The sequence below is a fragment of the Cavia porcellus genome, unplaced genomic scaffold (assembly GCF_034190915.1).
Source record: "Cavia porcellus strain 051 isolate PalLab524CR breed Dunkin Hartley unplaced genomic scaffold, mCavPor4.1 scaffold_1, whole genome shotgun sequence".
NCBI classification, from domain to species: Eukaryota; Metazoa; Chordata; class Mammalia; order Rodentia; family Caviidae; genus Cavia; species Cavia porcellus.
This window is the reverse complement of record NW_026947484.1, coordinates 161277520-161298159: the sequence shown is the minus strand read 5'-3', so window position 1 is coordinate 161298159 and position 20640 is coordinate 161277520. Positions and strand designations below refer to the sequence as shown.

The 20640-nt window shown below is 47.5% G+C and overlaps 1 protein-coding gene across 2 annotated transcripts; it reads right to left on the bottom strand.

The window, feature by feature from the left end:
* Positions 1 to 779: 779 nt before the first annotated feature.
* On the bottom strand, positions 780 to 19236 carry Rpe65 (retinoid isomerohydrolase RPE65). 2 transcript variants are annotated; one of them, XM_063258568.1, is made up of 14 exons: positions 19087 to 19234; positions 17781 to 17863; positions 16270 to 16420; positions 14786 to 14893; positions 14540 to 14681; positions 11675 to 11822; positions 10495 to 10576; positions 10123 to 10255; positions 9886 to 10025; positions 9196 to 9325; positions 2797 to 2911; positions 2616 to 2710; positions 2411 to 2522; positions 780 to 1207 (listed from the first exon to the last, which is right to left on the bottom strand). In XM_063258568.1, exons 1-14 carry the CDS (start codon positions 19095 to 19097, stop codon positions 1056 to 1058), a joined length of 1602 nt encoding a protein of 533 aa, XP_063114638.1. In that variant the 5' UTR covers positions 19098 to 19234; the 3' UTR covers positions 780 to 1055. The 2 variants fall into 2 exon arrangements, with proteins under 2 accessions (XP_063114638.1, XP_063114643.1); XM_063258573.1 differs by having other exon boundaries at positions 1134 to 1273; positions 19087 to 19236.
* Positions 19237 to 20640: the final 1404 nt, after the last annotated feature.

Genomic DNA, 20640 nt, shown 5'->3' with positions numbered 1-20640 from the left:
AGGTTTCAGTCCATGGTCACTTGGTCATGCGGTGTGGAACAGGGGCGGTGCTGCTCACTCAGAGGAAGGAGACAGAGAGAAATCAAAGGAGCTGCTGGGGACAAGATACAGTCCCCAGGGTCGTGCTCCGGGACCATCCCCTTCAACAAGGCCCTGCCTCCTACATTTTATGACTTTCCGATAATGCTATCAAATTATTTTAAAGAGTAGTTGAATTTAGATGAGTGCTATCTTCCATTACTCCATAAGCTACATCCCCAGCCTCTGGTCATAAACTTTTCATGCATACTTTTCTCTGAGATGTTGCTTGGAGGGGCTGGGGATTTAGCTCAGCCGCATAAGCACCTGCCTTGCAAGCAGGCAGTCATGAGTTCAATCCCTGGTACTGATAAAAATGAAAAAGACAAAAAAAAAAGAGAGATGTTGCTTGGGAAACCTCAGTTGATTAGGTTTTCTCTCTGTGAAATCAGAAATGGCAGCATTTTCTGATATTAAATGAAATAAAGCACGGAATTGCATAAATTGGAGTAACGCAGTTAAAGCTCATGAGCTTGAGACTCTTCAAGCACTTACACATATGCAAAACAGTTCCTGTGTGCTCTCAGAGTAGTTTCTGGTTTAAATAAACGCTTGGTTTCACATGTAATAACTGAGCATTTCTGCCTTGAATTACCAGAGCTACCTACAAATCAGATGGAGAAGACTTTGTTGTATAAATAGTAGAGAATTATAGCAGACACTCACCTAAATACAGCTTTAAAACAGGAATAATAAGCAGCTTAGCAAGTTTACATTCATTTATTTGACAGCAAGATATTTAAAAGAAGTTTTCAGTTATCTGTCTCACCGAGATAGCATAATTATTTAAATATGCACTTTTAAAAAAGGAATTATTCATTTACCTCGGCCAGTATTTTCTGTGAAACTCTGTAAAATTTGTGCAGGGTAAAACCCTGCTGCACACAGTGGGATAAAACTGATCAGAGTTAGACTATAGACTTGAAGCTGGTTTTCAGGTTTCTTTTTCACCGGAAATAGATCCTGCTGGAACATTCTCAGGCTTTTTTGAACAGTCCATGAAAGGTGACAGGGATATTCACCTCCACTTCAGCCCTGGCCACTTCACTCAGATCCTTGGCGTTCAGGATCAGCAGCGAGGCTGGCTTTTGTCCGGGCCCTGGGCTCACCACCACACTCAGAACCACACCTGTGAGTCACACGGGGACGGGACAGGTCTCAACGCAAGTGCTCTCTGGCCACAGATTAAACGAGACTGAAATAACAGGATGAATTATGTGGGCAAATAAAGAAAACCATGTGACCAGGCTTCTTGTTCTGACTTCTCTACCCTCTGGCTGAGGAACCACCTGCAAGTTCTTTTGGAGTCTTCCTCCTGGGGTACAGGCTTCAGGGACGGGGTGACCCTCTCTGTTTTTCTTATGGTACATTTTAGAGCACAGAGTTCTAATCACCACCACCAGATCACAGGAGGCACCTTAGCCAGTGCAAGGTCTGTGACATTGCTTGTGACAGGAATGTAACACTTGCTCCTCCTACTGCAAAAACAAAATTGTGATGATCCAGGGAAAATGTGTGTTAAAAGACTTTAAAACTAGACCTATTATTCCTATAGCTTCCAAGGTCTATCTGGAAACAGACTTCTTTCCAAAAAGTAAGCAAGTAAGCAAAAAAGGAAGGAAGGAAGGAAGGAAGGAAGGAAGGAAGGAAGGAAGGAAGGAAGGAAGGAAATCAAACCTTTTGCACTTTTGCTGAATGCACGGTGTGCATAACATGGTGTACAGTCACTTATCTCACGTCTCCCTGGCTGCCTGTCTTTTATTTCCGAAAGTGTAATCTATGGCCCTGTCTTAGCTCATTGAAGATTGGCTAGGATAGATGTTGGGTCACTGGGCTGCTGGACTGTAGGCTGTGGCCCTGGGTTCCTTTCTGTCCCCAACTTGCTAAATAAAATGAAAGCTAGGGCTGCAGAGCTGCACTCCCATTCTCTCCACTTCTAGAACTCGGTTTCTGCTCTTAGAACTCTCCCTGTTTTCAGAAATATATCTTGATCTCCCCCTCTTCTTCCTCCTCCTCCTCCTCCTGCTCCTCCCCCTCCCCCTCCTCCTCCTCCTCCTCCTCCTCCTCCTCCTCCTCCTCCTCCTCCTTCTCTTCCAGAGCAGACACCCATGCTGGCTCCTGACACCAGATGGTGCCTTAGCGCCTTTCCCACTGGAAATTAACAAGTCCTCATCACAGGATGAAACATTTCAAAATAAGTTTAAATCCCTTAGTGCCATCCATTTGTACAATTTTCTTTTAACGCTGGGGAATAATCGCCCTAACTCCGCTTTCAGGAACACAGAACCCCAGCAGGAAGACACAGTGCGGGCACAGTGGGTATGATCCTTACCATCGTCTTCTTCCAAGGCATCTGGGTGGGAAACAAAGATGGGCTCTGATGGGTAGGACTCTGGCTCCTGCCACACCCAGGTTTCTTTAGTTCTGACATTCAGCTTACAGAGCTGCTTGTAAGAAAAGAAAAGCAACAGATCTCTCAGTCAATATCACCCTCACGGATTCTGTACCATCCCCACCTTACCCAGAGGATCAGTTACCCTGTCGGGAACAAAGTTATTCAGGCCAAGTCCGTAAGCGAATGTGTAAGGTTTCCCGCTGTACTTTCGGTAATTGATTTGAGGAAACTCAAACGCTGCAAATCAGAGCACAGAGTCAGGGATCCTCGGTTAACCTCTGGGAGTAGCTGCCCCTGCGTTCCCTTCCCAGGGATCGTCTTACCCTGGCGAGGCCCTGAGAAGAGGACCTCGGGCTCTAGCCAGACGGTGTCATCGCTGCGCAGGATGGCAGTAGCTGTGGTGTTGGGCAGTGTGACCAGGTTCCTGCCTGTGTCGGCCTGAGGATGAGGGGAACAGAAAGCTCAGTGAGCAACCATGTGCGCAGACTTCACCGGTTAGGTCTCCTGAGCTTGTCCCCTTGGTCCAAGTGCCAGGAGGAAGCTTCCAGGAGCCTGCAGGCCAGGGAGCCCTGGGTCCTAATCACGGCTGTGGCTCACTGGGAGGTCACCCAGGTTCCACTGTGCTCATTTGCAAGCCGAGACTCCTCAAAGCAAAGCTGGGGCTCTGAGGATGGACCTCTGGAAAAATACATAGTCCGTGGGTAAAACTGCAGATGAATATTTTTTGTGGAACAGCAAACGTTTTGCTGCTGAGGGGTGAGGGAGAGTGTATCTCTTACATGGTTAACAAATATTTTGGCTTTGTTTGAAAAAGCTGATATAGTTATGTGGTCAAAAAGAAAAAAATATATGGAAAAACCATTGGATCAGTTGCTCTTTTATCATGCATGCGTGGACATAGCTGTGCACATAAACAATACACGACCTTTTAAGTTATTCTATGAAAACAGTGGATTCCGTGAATTTTTTCTAAGAACATATAGTATCTATTTATTAGTATTTTTATTAAATACTTGATTATAATTTTTGTTTATTCTAGACTCTATTCTAGACATTTAGACTATTTCAGAGGGTTAAGTTCTTGTTCTCAGGAAGCTTGCATTCCACTTAGGGAAGTTTAATAATAAACATACTGAGCAGGCCACGGTGGTGCCCCTGAAACCCCAGCACTGTGGGAGGCTAAGGTGGGGCGGATTGCAGGTCCAAGTCCGGCTTGGGAAATTTAGACACTTAGCAAGACCCTGAGTCTCACTGAAAATTAAAAAGGTGTGCAGACGTAGCTTAGTGAGAAGACCTCGGACTCAATTCCCAGTACCACACACACACACACACACACACACACACACACACGCACACACAATACAGTGTGTAATATGCTGTGCATGTGGGAAGAAAAATCAAGGAGAGGATAGGGGATCAGACCAGAGAAGGGACAGTGGGTGGAAATTTTATCAGGTGCTTGGTGTCCATCTCGAGATCAAAGAGACATTTGAGAGAAAACCCCAAAAGGAGGCGGAAATGAGCTAGAGGCACTCAGCAGGGAGAACAGGAGTGCAGGGTCTGAGGAAGAAGGATGCTGAGGGCTGGAGAAGCATCAAAGCAGCCTGTGGGGTGGCCACCGAGCCCAGGGGACAGAAAGGGGGAGGCCAGGAGGGTCCCCGGGGCCAGGCTGTGTGGGCATCTGGGTCAGAGTGAGGCTTGGAGGCTGCTGGAGGGCTCTGAGCAGAAGAGGCCGTGATAACATCGTGAAAACCACTCTGTTGACCAGGGCAGGGAGCACTGCCTGCTGAGTCCTCCCTGGGAGTGGGGAGACAGCAAGAGTAGAGTCAGGTGACCAAGGAAAACCAAGTCTGGCCAGGCTAGTCAGGGAACCATGGGAGGGAGCTTGAAGAGGGTTTCCTGACAGGCAGGAGGGAAAGCAAGGGAGACATAGCTCACAGCACCATGGGGGTTTGACCTGACACTTAACAGCTGGTGCTGGGCTTGGGGTGTCATGTTGCAAGGCCTTGATTCCAACCCCAGTGCCACTGATGTCCCCTCAAATGTTAGTATTGTCACCATAAAGATAAGGATTACTGCAGGTGGGATAAGGTTTTGGGTGGCGAAAAATGAGAAATTCAGATCTTACTAAGCTTAAGATGTCTCCTGAAGACGTAGGTTTGGTATAAGACTAGAAGGTCCTGAGATGAAAGAAAAGCGGGACGTTAAAGACAGGCCACTCTAACACACTGGTCTGGGAAGGGGAATGAGTACACAGACAGACAACAGGAGGGCTGCAAGGACTGTGTGCCGGTGCCCTCCCCCAGGGGAGGCCTGTGGGGGTGGCTGGATGGGGCCAAAGAGAGCAGGAACCTGCAAGAGCCTGTGTGAGCCAGTGGCTGAAAAGGCAGGAAGGGAGGACGTGGGAGAGGAAGGCTGGGAGGCCCAGACCTGTGCTGGAGGGTGGAGTTCAGTGTCAGTGCAGATGCTGAGGGCCGTGGCCAAGTCTGAGGTTCTTCCCGGTTTCCTGCAGCAGGCAGTAGGAGCGCCGCCGGCCTCTGTGTCAGAGCGTGGAGGAGGGAGGTGGGTGGTGGAAAAGGTTTGAAGACAGGAGGACGGGGAAGATGTAACTAGCAAAGCCAGATGGCAAGTGCTGTGGGGAAATGTCCTGTGGTCACAGATTTCAAACTGGAGCACTCAGCGGGATGGTGTGTTCCCAGGACTTACATTCAGACTTGGGGGTGCAGACACAGTGTGTGTGGGGGGGATGGTGGAGCTCAACTAGGGCTGTGATTTTGATAAGTGATTTCACTGAAGTAGGGAAGGGGAAGAAATGAGGATCCACACAAAGGGTGACCCGAAGTGTTGTCACCTGAGTGCTGAACTAGGGCCCTGCCGCTGCCCTGTGCCCCGACAGTGATCATCATCGCTGGGCATTGACTTCAAACTGGTGTGCATGCTAACAGCGTGGAACTCAGGGCTGGGAGAAGAACCGGGACGGGGGAGGGTGAGATCCAGCCAGGAGGAAGTGGCGGTGAGTGGAGGGCTGCGTGTGCACACAGGTGGCTCTCAAAGCCGAAATGATATTAAAAATGGGGGATTTTAAGGGAGAATGGAGGGAAAAGAGGATGGAAGAAAGAAAAAAGGAGCAATGGCCTCTGAATCAACCCCTGTGCAGGGGAGAAACTTCCCCCCTGGAAATTTCTGTCAAGAGATTGATACCCCAAGAACAAATCAGATTTTGGTTAAAGAAGAGGGAGAGAGGACATTTAGGAGTAAGGATGAAGGGAATTTTTCTGGAGTTCACTAAGAATCAAGAGTACACAGTAAACAGTGGAAGGTTTCCGGGATAGGAAGGAGGTGGGAAGCAGTGCAGAGTAGATGTCGTGAAACCAGTTCCCAGGACTCCTAGTGGTGACCCAGGGAAGACTGTGTGTGTGTTTACATTTTCACACACACTCAACTAGTGAGTACAGATGGATATGTCAAACATCTCCACTGACGTCAATTTTAAATTGAATTATTTTACTACTTTAGCTTGTTATTTTATTATTAAATTTGGGTTTAATACCAGAAATCTGTAACACTACTTTTGTTTTCTGCAAACAACTTATAGCTTTGTTTGTGTTTCCCTTCTTTGGTTTGAAGCAGAGACATTTATGCTTTGATTTGGCAATGTGGCTGGAAGTTTACCAGGCTGAGAGATCCGCACTTGTATGAAAGAAACATATGAACAAAGTTACCTCCCATGACATCATTTGATCAGAAACAACTCCACTGACCAGCACTGACCAGCAAGCAATAAGGGCTTTGTTGAATGAACGGGGTTATGCCCATGGAAAATGCAGTACATACTGTGTAAAACAGCATATACTGAAAAATTCTCAGCATGTATCGTTAAATTAAAAAAAAAAGCAATGCATAGATCTTTGCTGTGGCTATACAAAGTGGAGAGTTGGGTATGGAAAGGCACAAGAGAATGAGAAATAATGGTTATGTAATTGTACACATGTTCCTACTGGTATTTTATTACGTTTGCATAAGCAGGGATAGATTAGTAAAAGCCACACACAGGAAATTGGGAGGAGGGATGGAATGGGATGCGTGGAGAGTCTGCTCCCTCAGAAATCACCACCCCTAGCTCTGGTTCTTCCTCTTTCCGCAGTGGCTAAAGCTATGGGCACAACTGCTCAGCCCTCCTCCCTTTCAGATGGCGGTTCCTTCTCTTCCTGGTGACGCGGGCACCCTGGTGGCTCTTTCTGTGTCTTTCTACCACTTTCTGCGCAGGGATGTTTCCTGAGCTACTGTGCTTGGCTGTCTGTTTTCTTGGTATTTCCTGGCTATCAAATTCTTTATTGTTTGGTTTCTCTTCCTTTCCACCAGTCTCATCTATTGCTCTCTGTCTGATGGTCGTGTCAGCGGGAATAACTACCAGCTTTAATTCCATTCAGAAACCTTCCTTTCCATTAAAGCACAGTGACGGCCATACGTTTAGAATAAGCCTTCCTTTCTCCTCACTTTACAGTGTGGTGACTTAATGGCCTCATTCAGCTCCTCTTTTATGGGCTCTCAGCTCCAGGCAGGGGTAAGGGAAAGAAAGGGTGCTTGGGGTTTCCACCTGCTGGGGGGTGCATGTGGCTCTGATTTGCAATCCCAGCACTCAGGGTCAGGGGAGGAGGAGGACCATGGGTTTGAGGCCAGCTTGAGCTACACAGGGAGCGCTTGTCTCAGAAAAGCAAAACCTCTAAACACATAAACAGAAAACCCGCCCGATGTGGTTCACTGTGAGTGCTGTTCTGAAACCCAGATTTGTGCGACTCACTGAACATATCTGAGATGGCAAACACATCAACCATCTTTTAACTCAACATGTACAAAGCAAACCTGGCTCTTTCCTCTGTGAACCAGCCCCACCTGCTTTAGTTCAGGATGTATTGAACCCTCATCTGCTCTGCTGCTCAGCGAGGAGATGAGGAAGTGATTCTGAATCCTTCAGGTATCAGTCAACACCACATGGCTCAACTCTGCACCTTCCTTTCTCTCTCATTTGCCATTTCCGCTTATTCAGGTGTTTATGGTCTTTTGTGCTCGTGCATTTGTGCTGTCCTGGGGCTCCTAAGCTCTCCATCTTCCCCTCTATTCCCCACAATGTGACCTGGGTGACCTTTCCAAAACACAGACCCATGACATCATACACACGGCACATGCTTGGAATACTGCAGTGGCTCTTTATCACTTACAATCACGCAAAGGCTTATAAGATCACTTAAAATACCTCTCCAACCTCTTTTTCTAGTCCCTCTGCCCAATGCCAATCTCCTCAACACTCCTGATAAACCAGCCTCAAGACAACTTCCATTTCCATGTTAGATCTTGCTTTTGTAAAAGCTCTTCTGTCTATGCCTGACCTCAACCTGCCCCCTTTCTCATCCTTCACAGGACTTACAAGCTGGTGTAAGAGCTGTAATATCTGGGTCTAAATTGGCTTCGCTTCCCACTATCTCTGATCTAAGCCTCTGGTTCCAGGTTCTATGTTCCACACAGCTGCCTCAGCCCCTTTGGTGCAGCCAGGGACCATAATGATTTACCTAACAGAGTGTGTCACATTGGTTTTTTGTCAATCTGAGAAGTCCCTTAGAGGATAAAAATGCATGAATAGCATTAGATAGTTGTAGGGAAGTTTAACCTTTTCCTTTGAAGGTTTGGTAACTGCACTCAAAAGAGAAAAGACAAATTGCACACGTAAAAGAGATAACTGTGTTGGGGTGGGAATTTGAAACCCCCAAACAACCACTTTGGGGTTCAAACTGAGAGGCTTGAGGAGAAGCCAGTGCAGGGAAGGGATTTCCCCAAATTGTCTTATTTCCCTCAAGACAGAGCCACCAAACAGTGGCACAGCCCTTCCATTTTTTTATGGAAACCCCATTTCCCAAGGAAAATTATAGTTCTATTGCAGAGGAAGACCGAAGCTCAAACACCAGCTGGAGACCTCAGACCCCAGAACTTGGCTTCAGTTCATTCTTCAGGCTCATTCGTCTTCCCCCCAAAATCACTTCTCCTCCTCCAGCGTGCCTATAGCATCCCTCCAGCACACCCGAAGGGACTATTCAAGTCTTATCCCTCTGGCTTCTCTTGGAGTGCCATGTTTTACAGGGCTCTTATGCACATGCACACATGAAGAGATTTTGTGTCTTTTCTCTTGCTAGGCTGCTGGCAGTTTCAGCCACCTTCAGAAAGAAATTCTGACTTTCCTACAACTGTGAAATGCTATTCATGCTTTCTGCCCTCTGGGATATTTTCAGATTTATAGAAAACTAAAATAATGTGCTGGATTCCCAACAATGATACTTTTTGATGATTGGTTCCTCTAGAGGTTCAAATTATTTATTTAGTCTTTATGCTACTGACATAAGATCCTAAGTACCAGTGAGACTGCATACCTCAGGGAGAAAGCCTATTTTTCAAAGGATTCTGCAACTGAGAGAGGAGTGGATTTAGAATCACGAAACCTGGTCCTTGTCCCGGCCTGGCCACAGTTTGCTTTTGCTAGATTACATCATTTTTCTGAGTTTTAGCTTTCTCATTTGTATGATGAGAGAAGTTCAACTAGTTTTATTTTTAATGTTCCTTCCAACTTTGAAGCTTTGAAACTTTATATAAAAACACGAAGCAAGAGAAGGATTCCTGGGGAAGAAGAAACATGCCCATTACGTCTAGAATCTGTGTAGCAGAAAGTTAGCTACCTTATCGATGTTCAGGGGAAGCACGTATCTCCTGACTTCAGGCTGAGGAGCTTTGCTGGCGTTCTTTTTCACCTCTTCCCAGTTCTCACGTAAATTGGCTAAATATAAGTAATTATAAACAAATTCAAATCTGCAAAAACAGGAAACCAAGAGTGAACACAGTTACACATCATTTTAGGGAGATGATTCATGACTTTTAAAATCATATTCTCTTTATATTCCGGTGGCTAAAGCACAAGTAATTTTTAGAGTTACAGCTTATAGCTCATGCTGGGCAAAAAATAAAGAAGCCGGGCTCACGGCTGCCTTTAAACTGCGGCAGCTTGGATACTTTCTGATCTGCTGGTCATTTACTACTATATCTCCTCTTTCCCCCAGTTCCGGAGTGAGCAGTGTTCTAGGCACCCTGGAGAGCTCATCAAGGTTAAGTTTATGCCCTTCTCAGGCCACAGAATTCTTTATTTTCAAGTCCGGTTCACGGGCCCAGCTGGTTTTCAATTGTCTGCCATGGCTGGACGCTCAGTTTGCATTTCTGGTGCCCTGTGCTCCCTGCTGCTGTCCCAATTACATCTCTGTGACTCTTGCTTTTCTAGATGCAGCTCAGCCCCATCCTGAGCGCAGCCTCTCTGTAAAAGCCTCATTTCCGGAAGCAGCTGGGGCTGGTCCACTTCTCAAGCAGCTCATCCTTACCCTTTCCAGCAGCAGAGGTCCACGATCAGAAACTCACGGTCTTCGTAGGTGTTGATGTGGTGGAAGAGATTGAAAGGGGAGGTCCTGTATTTGTTATTGAGGTACTTCTTTCTTTTCTTGTCAGCGATGTGAAGCCAGACCTTGAACAGTAAAATATTTTGATCTGATTAACAGGGGACAGTGGTACATTACCAAAACCTTTTGCAATCACAAACTGGACAGATCCCTCTGACTCACCCCCATGGTTTCGTTGGACTCAAAGCAGTCCATGTAGTTGGTTCCCCACAGACTCCAGGAAGACAGGAATTTGAACAGGTTAATTTTGACTGGTGTCTCCACGAAAACAATGTAGTTGGGAGTCAGACCAAAGCTGTTTAGAAACATAAACAGGCTTGTGAATGGAGGCGGGTGGTTCGCAAATGACAAAGAATTAAGCAACCATAAAGGTATGCTTCGTTCCTTGAATCACCAGTGCTTATGTGAAATTTAATTATGTTTAAATTTAGATTTCTGCCAGAAAATGTCATGATCAAGATTGGTATGAAAGGCAGGCAAAGCCCGTCTTTCAAGTCTGGCTTTGGAGACGATGGGCAGCAGGCCTCCAGGTACCTGTGGACGTAAGACGGCTTGAATCGGTCGCTGCAGGGGAACTGGACAACGATCTCTGACTTGCTGATTGGGTCTTCCTTGTCTGAAAGAAAGTGGTTTCAAAAGGCATTGGAAAAACCTCTCACTTTTTAAAACATAAGCAAAGAATTACATTTCCAGGTATCTGTATTTTCAGATGGTAGTTTCCTTTGCTCAGCGATTGGTGAATCTTAGTGAAATTTCATGCAGAGCTGCCATCACCCAGGAAAATCCAAAGAAGAACAGGTTTGGAAAAGTGCACTCCTGCAAGAGTGTTATGAAATATTAGGCCACATCTTGCAACAGATGGAGAGGGATTTAAGTCAGAAGAGCAAGGCAAGACTTCAGTACGGTCAGGTGCCTTTCATGGGCTCCTAAGGCGCAGGTTTATGCCAGCTGCTCTCTACAACAATTCGTATGCACATTAAAGTTCACTCACTCCTAAGCTGGTGGCCCTCAAAATTTGAGGTGCATCAGCAAGCCAGATGAATTCATTTCTAAGATACTAATTGTGGCACCCGCTCCCAGGCTGTCTCAGTCATTCAGCCTGAGGTGGGACCAAGATTTCTACTTAACAGGTGCCCTAGCAATGCTACTGAGGTAGGTGCTGCCCTTCAGGGAACTGCAGGAAACATTATGGAACAAAAATCCATATGAAATCATGTAGTCCCACAGTCAAAATGTTTGTCAGTGGCCTGGTAATGAGTGTAAGATGAACGGAAAATTCTTGAGCACTGTCTGTTCTGTTTTACTATTGTTTTCTAGATTTGTTTATTGACTTTCTTGTTTTGGGAATTAAACTCAAAGTGGCACTTTTCTGTATATACATAAGTGTAGGTGAGTTGCATGTTTGTTTAATTTTGCTTGGCACATGATTAAGTGCTCAATCAATATTTGCTGGATTTTAATCTAAGTCATATATAATCAAATCCACATGTATACCAGATCATGAAACACTGTAGAACTGAACTTGTTCACTTCCTTTCTGTATTTTCAAATGGTCATCTCTGGGGCATTCTTCCTCTGGCAGGTAGGAATGAGCCAATTGTTACAATGTGAGAATAATTTAATTATCTATGCAGTTTTTTATCTGGCATCCTCTATGCCCATTATTTGGATGCTTTCCACACGTTTTCAGCAGAGGAGAGATTGGTACACTCACCCGCTTGCAGCGGAGGGATCTTGATGATATTATAGGCAATGGAAAAGTTTTTCCCAAAGCAATTGCCAATGTTGTAAACAGTTCCGTCATTTTCTATGTGGGGGTGAGCGGTGGCTCCATTGACTGAGACGTAGTTGCAAAGATCAACCTGTGGAGGGATGGTAGATGTCATCGATGCTAGGAGAAAGGAGGTTACACTTGTCCTAGGTCTGACCCCCACCACTGCCCTTGGCACTTTCACGATAAATGCACGGTGTCTCTCTCTCTCTCTCAGGATTGTCTGCAGCCCACCTTTCATGCAGAGCTCTCCTCTGAGCCCCGTGAGGACTTTGCAGGTGACCAAAATATGGGTTCTCTGATCGTGCTCTTCATTTGATGAGTACTGTTTTGGTTCGAGTCTGAATGTCCTCCCAGAGCCTCATATAGTCAGGGGCATGAGCTTGTAGAGTTTGTGAATGACTCATGGGCCAATGCTGGTATTGTGGGTGTGAGTGCTGTACCAAGGGGATGTGGCCTGCATACAACAGATGAGACAGAGTCTTCTATCCACGATCCTCCCTTTTGCCCTTTTCCTCTTGTCACTGTGGCATGAGTGGCTGTCCCTTAACCATGTCACTCTTCCTTGGAGCCAACTGAGTATGGACTGAAACCTCCACAAACGGTGAGCTAAATAAATCTTCCTTTCTTTCACTTTGGGTGTCAAATATTTTGTCTCAGCAATGAGAAAAAATAACCTAGATAAGTACCATATGAGGCTCTGGTCAGTTTCTTTTCACATGTACAAGTTTATTGTAATTCAAATATTGAATATTGTAATCCCAGTATTTTAATCCCTTGTTAATCTTCCTCATGACATGGTAAGTTAGATTTGTAATTCCCATGAAACACTGTTGCAATGCCAGTGAGTTAATTCCAGTCTACCACTTCCAATGCAACCCACAGTGAGAGAAAAGACACTGAGACATACTGAAAGTCGTGGGCAGCCAAGGGGACCTGAGTCCCATCCAGGTGAGGACATACAGACAAAGCCCCTGATTCAAGGGCTCTCCTAGAATTTAGTATCTTGTGAAGAAGGGAGTGGTTCAAGGATGGCAGAAACTATGTGAGTAACTTGAGCTGGCTGGTCAGGTGGGGAGAAAAGCATCTTTGCAATACGCAGAGAGAATGATATGTGGGAGGAACTCAATTAGGGTGTTTTAGGAAGCAACTGCTCCAGTTTCTGATATGTAAACTTTTGTGTTCTGGGGACTCATAGCCTCCTGAGGCTGGAACCCAGCTGACACTCCTGGAACTGAGTAACCCTGCCATCCTGCTGCACTCAATCTTGCACAGAGAGTGCTGTGTGGGGAACCAGGAAATTGTAGGTTGGCTTCCAGTGTGGCCTGTCAGTGCCTTAGCCGGCCCTATTTGCACAGCTTAGAGCCAGCTGAAGAGAGAAGGAAACAGCAAAGCCAGCTCTGAATGGAAATAGACTCCATTTAACTAATCTTGCAATTGTTCTGCAATCAAGGAGAGGTGCCCAGGTCATCTTTTATACAAGTTGATCTCAAACAATTATAAATTTGAGTCATGGGGTTTATTTTTATTGTATTATTTTGAGTTACACAAAATTGCTGGTATTCAATCATTTTAGATGTATAAAAAATGACAGTTTGGCATGGGACAACCTAGCTAGCAAGTCCAGTGTCTTGCATGTGATACGCGTTTGGAACTGAAAGCCAGCTCCGCATTCCTTTTATTGCCCTGTCCTGGGAGATCTGGAAACACTGGGGCTGTTGTGGATTTGTACCACGACTGAGGGTCTGATTGGCATTTAGTGGATGGGCATTTAGTGGAATATAAGAATGACACTTTGGAAGTAGGTGTCAATAAATACTGGGTGAAATTGTGGACCTATTTTAAAGAACACCTCACTGAGATTCCCCAAGTTCTCAGCAAAAGCTTTCTGGTGTAGTTGCTATGGTATTTCATTTAAGACATGCTTTATTTCTAATAAGAAATTTGACCAGAAGGGTAAGTTGGTGCAACATATTTATCTAGAATCACGAAAAGCAGAGTTTTCAATATCAATAGCTAGCATTTTTGAATACTCTGTATGTACCAGGTTCATAATAGCCTATAAAAGCCCTAAGGATCAGTGACCCTATTGTCTTAGTCACTGATAAATGCTTTGCATCTGGCAGAAATTCTGGGGCATGGAAAGCACTCCTTAAGTATCTCCCTTATGAATAGGTACTTAGTAAATGAAAGAAAGAATGAATGAATACTGTTATGGCTGATACAATGTGTCAACTTGAGCAGTTCAGAAGTTTAACTAAGAAACTCAGCAGGGAGCAGGGTTCTTACTTTGCAAATATCCTCATCCTGGGCAAAGGAGAGCAGGGAGATTTTGTGAGTGCTACACCTGCCCCGGGAGAGGGTAGCCTGTGTACATTATAAGCCAGAAGAGGCTTGTTTCCTTCCCTTTTGCTCTGGCTGCAACCTTGAAGTGTTGCCCCTATGCTATGCCACCCTGCCTTGGAGCCAGCTGATTATGGACTGAAACCTCTAAAACAGTGAGCTAAAGAGACCTTTCCTTCCTTCATTTTGGGTGTCTAGTATTTTGTCCCAGCAAGCAGAATAAAGTAATCAATACAAATATGCTTGCCATTTTCAAGGTTTCCTGAAATTCAGGTAAGTGTCCAAAATTTCATGCAAGAAGAATTGAAGTCTGTCCTTTGTTGCATAGCTAGCAGTTGCTGACAAAGCAAGGACCTGAAACTTAGTCTGGTTCTCACAGCCCTCCCATCCAGCTGCACGGTGGGTTCCATTCTAAGGTCCGAATTCTGGCTCCCTGCACAGCAACACCTGAACAGGGTCTCCTACCTGCTTGATGGTCTCCAGGGTCTCTGGATTAATCCTGGTAATGAAGTTGGTCTCTGTGCAGGCATAATAATCTTCCCCCACTGGGTAGATATTCACAAGGGCATTGTCGGTCACCTCCACTCCTCGAAAGTAAGAAAAAAACCTACAGAAGCAAACACAATTTTCAGTTCAAAACCTTTTGGGCCATCAGGAAGAGAAGAGATGATCTGAAATGTCTTTAGGAGCACGTGGTTTGGTTTCAGGGACCTGGAAAATATGTTCTTGCAGGGATCTGGGTAAGCATAGGTCCCGAATTCCGTTATGACAATCCTTTTCTCGGTCATGGCACGGACGTAGGCATCGGTGCGGATGAACCTGTGGGACAAAGAGATGGGAAATGGTCACCTGTGGGGTCACTTTCCCCACTGCAGTCCAGGTAGTGCCCGACATGGACAGTCACTCAATCAGCACATGGGAATGAAGAATAGTGTCGGCTCCCTTTCTAAGAGTGGCCAGGGCAGGGAGACACAACGGGAGGGAGCCAAAATTCTGTCTTCTCAGCCTCACCGGGACAGGAGGTCAAGGTCTGGGGACGTGGTTGGCGTTTGTGGGAAATCACGGGTTGGGCAGAGTTGGATGGTGCAGCCTGACTGGCAGTTCCCGTATGACCTCTAACCCCCTGGCGCCTGGAACCCGAGGGCCTGCGTAGTGGGCAGACACAGGACCAGTGTGCCTAGCCCTAGTCCTCCTGCTACTCTCCATTCCTCTTGTGTCTTGCTTCAATCCTAGCATTCATTTCGCTACGCTTTTTTATCTAGGTATTCTTGAATTCAATCCCTTGGGCTGGCAGATTAGCCGAAACCTATCCCAGACTTGCTGGTAAATGTGCCCAGGATTTCGAATGTGAAGAGTCAATAAAATCGGGTCTTGCACCTCTATGAAGAGGAATGAGGTCTTTAGGAGGCCCAGGAACATTTTAGCTGAACTCCAAAATTTTCTCCTGTCACTAAAGTTTTGTTCGGCAATAGCTGATCTTCCCCTCTTACAGTCCAAGGATCCTGTGTCCAGTCTGCATTAATTCTTCCAGCCTCTTCTCTCTTCACTAACCAACCCAGATATTGAAACAGGAGACAAAGTGTCCATTGTGGGGTGTTGTTGGGGCTCCGTGGGGTGACGGCTGAGGCTTTCAAGCCTTTCAGGGACAACCTCTTGTTTTAGGAGAACCTCTCTTGTTCTGTTGTCTGTGTGACACACATGCCCTTCCCACTCTGGTCCCTCTGTCTCTTTCCCAGTCCTTTCTGGTTATAAAGTGAGGAAAGAATCTAGGTAGCTGGTAGTCTAACAACAACCTCTGTAGCAACTTTTGCTGCTAACGAGTGCTTCCTGTGTCTGGAACTCGGGTATTTAATCCTTGCAATGAACATATCAAGTCAACTGTGGTATTTCTCCACTTTGCAGTGGTAACACCCAGAAGTAGAGCACAGCATCTGGCCAGAGGTCACCAGGTGAGGCAGCTGGTGTCTGGCGGAGAGAGGGCTTGAAGTCAGGGATGCCGGACCCCAAATCCCGGTTCTTAGTTTCTTCATTTACTCCCTGGGCTCTCAGATGTCTGTTCAGACCATGCACCCAGGTAGACTGTGAGGCTGGACTGGGTTCAGGGGTCTTGTCCAGGGCTCAGGAGGTGAAGAGGCACAGGGAGGGGAGCCCAGCCGGGCCCACTCTGGGGAGGGGTGGGACCGAGCGCTCCTTACCTTCTGTAGTACGTGACATGTCCTTCTTTGAAGTCAAACTTGTGCAGAAGGGCTTGCCCATCAAACAGGTGGTAAAAAGGCTCAGCTCCCACTTCAAAGAGACCCGGTCCACAACGGAGGAGACTGCCGGTGAGCCACAGTGGGACCCTGCCTGGGAGGAAGTGACACACGGGACCCTGTTTTGCATCCCTGTCCGGGGCCCTGCTCCTTCCCCGTGAACTGCACCAGCAGTGGCCTGGCGGCCTCCTCTACACGAAGCCTGCGGTGGCATTCACTCCGTCCTCAGCCGAGCAGCGTCAGGAGGCATCTGCTGCGCTGAGTCTCCTGTCCCGGGGGACCCGGTCACTCCAGGCTCTGAACAGGTGGGAAGGGGCCAGGACAGAGCAGCTGCAGCTGACTGGGGATCTTCACTTTGCAGCCTTCCCAGACACCCACCCACAGACCCCCTTTTAAGAAAAAGAATTGAAAAGTTTTTGAAGTACTTTGGTGGGTTGAGGAGAGGATGGAGAAAAAAATCTAGGCATTTTTAAAAGATGTGTCTAGAGAAGAAACTATGAAGTTTAAAAAAAAAAAAAAAACCAGGAATATGGCCTTATTACAAGCTCCAACCTCCCCCTCAGAGGCAGGCGTGAATCACTGTGCAGATGAAGACAGCAGCAGGAGGTTTGGGCAGGGCTGGGCGTCAGGACCCGACAGTGGTTCCAGCCAGGTACAAAGGCTTCCTGGCCTGAGCTTTGAATGGGAGCTAGACACTGAGACTCTCCATGAGACTAGTTAAGAAAGTGCTGGCCTCTGCCCTTCTGTTTTACAAAACAGGAAACAGGGAGCACAAGAGGGCTGCCTGGGCACTGACTCTTCTGTAACCCCAAGAACCCCAGAGAGGAGCCCGTCCTGGGCACCGTGTCCTGGCCCTGGTGGCCATGGTGGTAATAGCCACAGTCTACTGATTACCTGATGTTGGGGGAGTCATTCTGTTTACATTGCCACATTTAATCTTCAAAGTATCCCCATGAAGTAAATTTTGGTTTTTTGGGGGGGGGCGGGGGCGTTTAAGTGTTTGAGGTTCAGAAAGTTCAAGGAATTTACGGAACGCATTACGGTGTAATAGAAGGCTAGGATCACACCCACATCCACCATCTCTAGACCCCAATGCTTTGTCAGCTTCCTGGACATGAACCCCAACACCGTTTAATGTAGTACCCCTAGGTGTTTCTCACCAGGCTCTCATTATGCAAACCCTGTGGGGAAAGACATTTATTGTACAGGACATTTACTATGGGTCAGGCTCTGAGCTGGTGGGTCTGGTTTGGCGATGATAAGGAATTCCAGTTAGGCGGCTTTTATCTGACTGCAGAAATGAAGGTACAGGAGAGGAACGGGTTTCTAGGAGAAACACTCTGAGCCTGCTGATTCTGCCCAGTGTAGCCTGGGCAGAAAGATACCTACAAGTACAGGGAGACAGAGACCTTGACCCAAAAGCAGGTGGCGTGGCTTTGGGAAGCAAGACTGACCTGTGACGTGCGCTGTCAGCGGCGAGGACAGCTCCTCCACGGTTTCGAAGAGTTTCCTGTACCCACTGGCGGGGTGCTCAACTCTGAACGGGGTTGGAAGAAGCCCTCTCAGTGCACAGGCTCTCAGGGCTGTGCTCCCTGGGAGAAGGCGCCAGGGGCTTGACCCCAAGTGCCTCAGCCAGGCTGGCCTCAGCCAGAGAGCAGCGGGAGCGTGGGGGGCAGAGATGTGGGAGAGGAGCCGGCCTGTCTTTTTGCATGGTGGGAGTGAGCTCTCTCCTAACATCTGGGTCACAGCAGACTTCATCCTGCTCGCTGCAGCTTCCCCTTATTTCTGGGGACAAATCAGGTGACCCTGTGGCCACTGCTGCTCTTCCTTAACTCTGATCCCACCCGAGGTCCTGGGTGAGAATCACCCTGACCTGCGGACACTCACTGCCTTTCTGTCAGATGAGGAGCCTCACCCCCCACCCCCTGTCCCCCCAGACAGGGAGACCACGGCCTTCAGGGCCGGGCACATCACTCTCTGTTGCTCATCCGCAGTCACCCCGTTTCTCTAACTCCGCAAAACTACAGTGCTTTTTAAAAAATAGATCAGAAGTTTCAGGTGCGACGGAATTTGCTTCTTTCCTTGTCTTGTTTGTTCCCTCTCTCTCTTCTTTAGTTCATGTATTTACTTGGAGCCAGGGTCTTGCTCTGTGGCTCAGGGTGGCCTTGAACCCCTGACATAGTCTGGCTGGCCTTGTGTTTCCGGATTCTCCTGCTTTGGTCTCCGAAGCGCTGTGGTTACAGGTGTGCACCCCAGGCCTGGTGTTTTTGCTTATTTCCTTCACTTTATAACTTCTGAGGGTGCACCTCTGATCAGGCTTCCTGATTATAGTAATTGCTCTTATTAAGTCCTTCTGTGTGACGTACCATAAAATGAACTTTGCGTGACATCAGCTAACTTAAATAGCAACACATGGGGTGAGTCCTATGATCACCCCTACCGCATGTACGGAAAATACTTTACAAAGTGATTTTCCCAGTGCCACACAGGTAGGAAGTGACCAAGCAAGAGGTGGAACCGAGATTGCCTAACAGTCCTGTGCTTGGAACTGTCCCCACGTCCCTCTCGGAGTCACACATGCAGTCCCTGTCATGCAGACACAAATTCTATGTGCTGACCTTAGTATAGAGAGAATTCCCTCACCCAGACCCAAGGGTCTCCTTAATCAGGCCATCGGTCAACGCTCTCTGTCCAGCAACTGCTAATCCCTGTCCAAAGCTGTGACTACTGTCCCTTGACACACCTCCCGGAGATACTCACTGGAGAGACATGCTTCCTGGCAGAGGAGCAGGGGTCCTGGCGCTGGCTGCGGCTGCGGGGTGAGGAAGCAGGTCCTCCCCAGGGGCTTTTATAGGCTTTCTAAACCGTCCCTCCCCCAGGACTTCCGGCCCTGGGAACCCTTCTCCGCCCTGGCTGCAGGCGGAGGAACAGAAGTGGCTTTGAGGACTCAGACCCCAATGCTTGAGCATTAGCTGGGCTTTCTGTTTCCATAACAGCTTTCTGGCCATTTCCCAGAGAGCTAGATCCTGCCTGTGGAGATTGAGAAGTGGCTTAGAGAGAGAGGTGGTGTGTGGAAGCAGCTGACCCAGGTCACTTTGGGGGACCTGGGACTGTTCTCTGACTCTACTTCCCGCTGTCCCAGTGGGTGGGGGGCCACATGGTCACTCTCATTCACTTATTTATGTACTCACATCTATGACACAACATAAGCCTGGACAGGGATGGGGACCATCCTTGTCTTCCTGAGACTTGTGACTGCAGGGGGAACAGGACACTAACACACAATTTCCTACCTTTTGCTCCCTGCTGACCCTAGGGAAATGGAAGGTGACAGAAGCACCCAGGAGAGGAGCAACTCTGACCCCGCACAGCCACCCCACCGCTGCCATCCAATGTCTGCTGATCCATCCTGGCTGTTCCCATTCCCTGGGGACTGCCCACTGGTCCTGTCCTCGCTGACCACTGTGGCTGGGCGCCTGCCTCCCCTTCCTGTGCACCTGCTCTGCACACAGCATGGCCCAAACCATCTCTTCCCCACCTCCGAGCCCCTCGTTGCCTGCTGGTGGAGCACACATGGGTGGCCCACTGCTGTCCGGGGAAGGGGGAAAAGTGCCATCACAGGCTAGGTCAGTTGTGACTGTCACAGTTTTTTGAGAAACTAAATGCGTTTACATTTAATAGATAGGAATCACTCCTTATATATAGATCCGTGCTTCAGGAAAACTACAACCATGGTTCTGAGCGGTTCCCAAGGTAAGCAGCGGGAGCTTTCTCTCCCTACTTGCTGACAGTGAGGGCACGGGCAGAAGGCAGTAAATAGCGTCACAGGTTGAAGAGTTAAAACATTCAGGAAACCCCTCTTGCCTTGTCACTCAGTCAGAATAACCAGATGTTCTGACTTGATAGGGAAGTTGTGATCCGACGTCCCCAAAAATAAGACCACCATGAACCAGCGACCCTGCCAGACAAGATATGAGTTTTCAAAAACATCAAGCCACCTGCAGCAGATAGCTCACCCACCAGTAAGCAAAGGACACGACCCCTAGTAACCAATGCCATCTGCTTCTGTAACCAATGCTTGCTTGCGGTTTTCGGCTATATATACTCTGTACTCCCTTACCCGGGGCTCTCTCCCCTCTCTCTACCGGAGTGCGGTCGGAGAGTCCCTCACATGCGTGGACAATAAAACCCCTTGATTTTTCACGAGAGCTGGTCCCTTGGGGTCTTCTTCACGATGGTGATCTTAAAAGGTAAACATTTCCCTTGCATTTTGCTATTTTGCTCCACCTCATCTGCAGTCTGGCTGGCTCTGCT

What these genes read in the sequence shown, in the direction of transcription:
- Rpe65 (XM_063258568.1), bottom strand. An exon ending in TTCCCCTGAACATCGATAAG is followed by an intron (nt 2,912 to 9,195) that starts GTAGCTAACTTT and finishes CCTCATCCTCAG; the next exon opens with GCCGACACAGGCAGGAACCT. An exon ending in CTTCTCAGGGCCTCGCCAGG is followed by an intron (nt 2,711 to 2,796) that starts GTAAGACGATCC and finishes TCTGATTTGCAG; the next exon opens with CGTTTGAGTTTCCTCAAATC.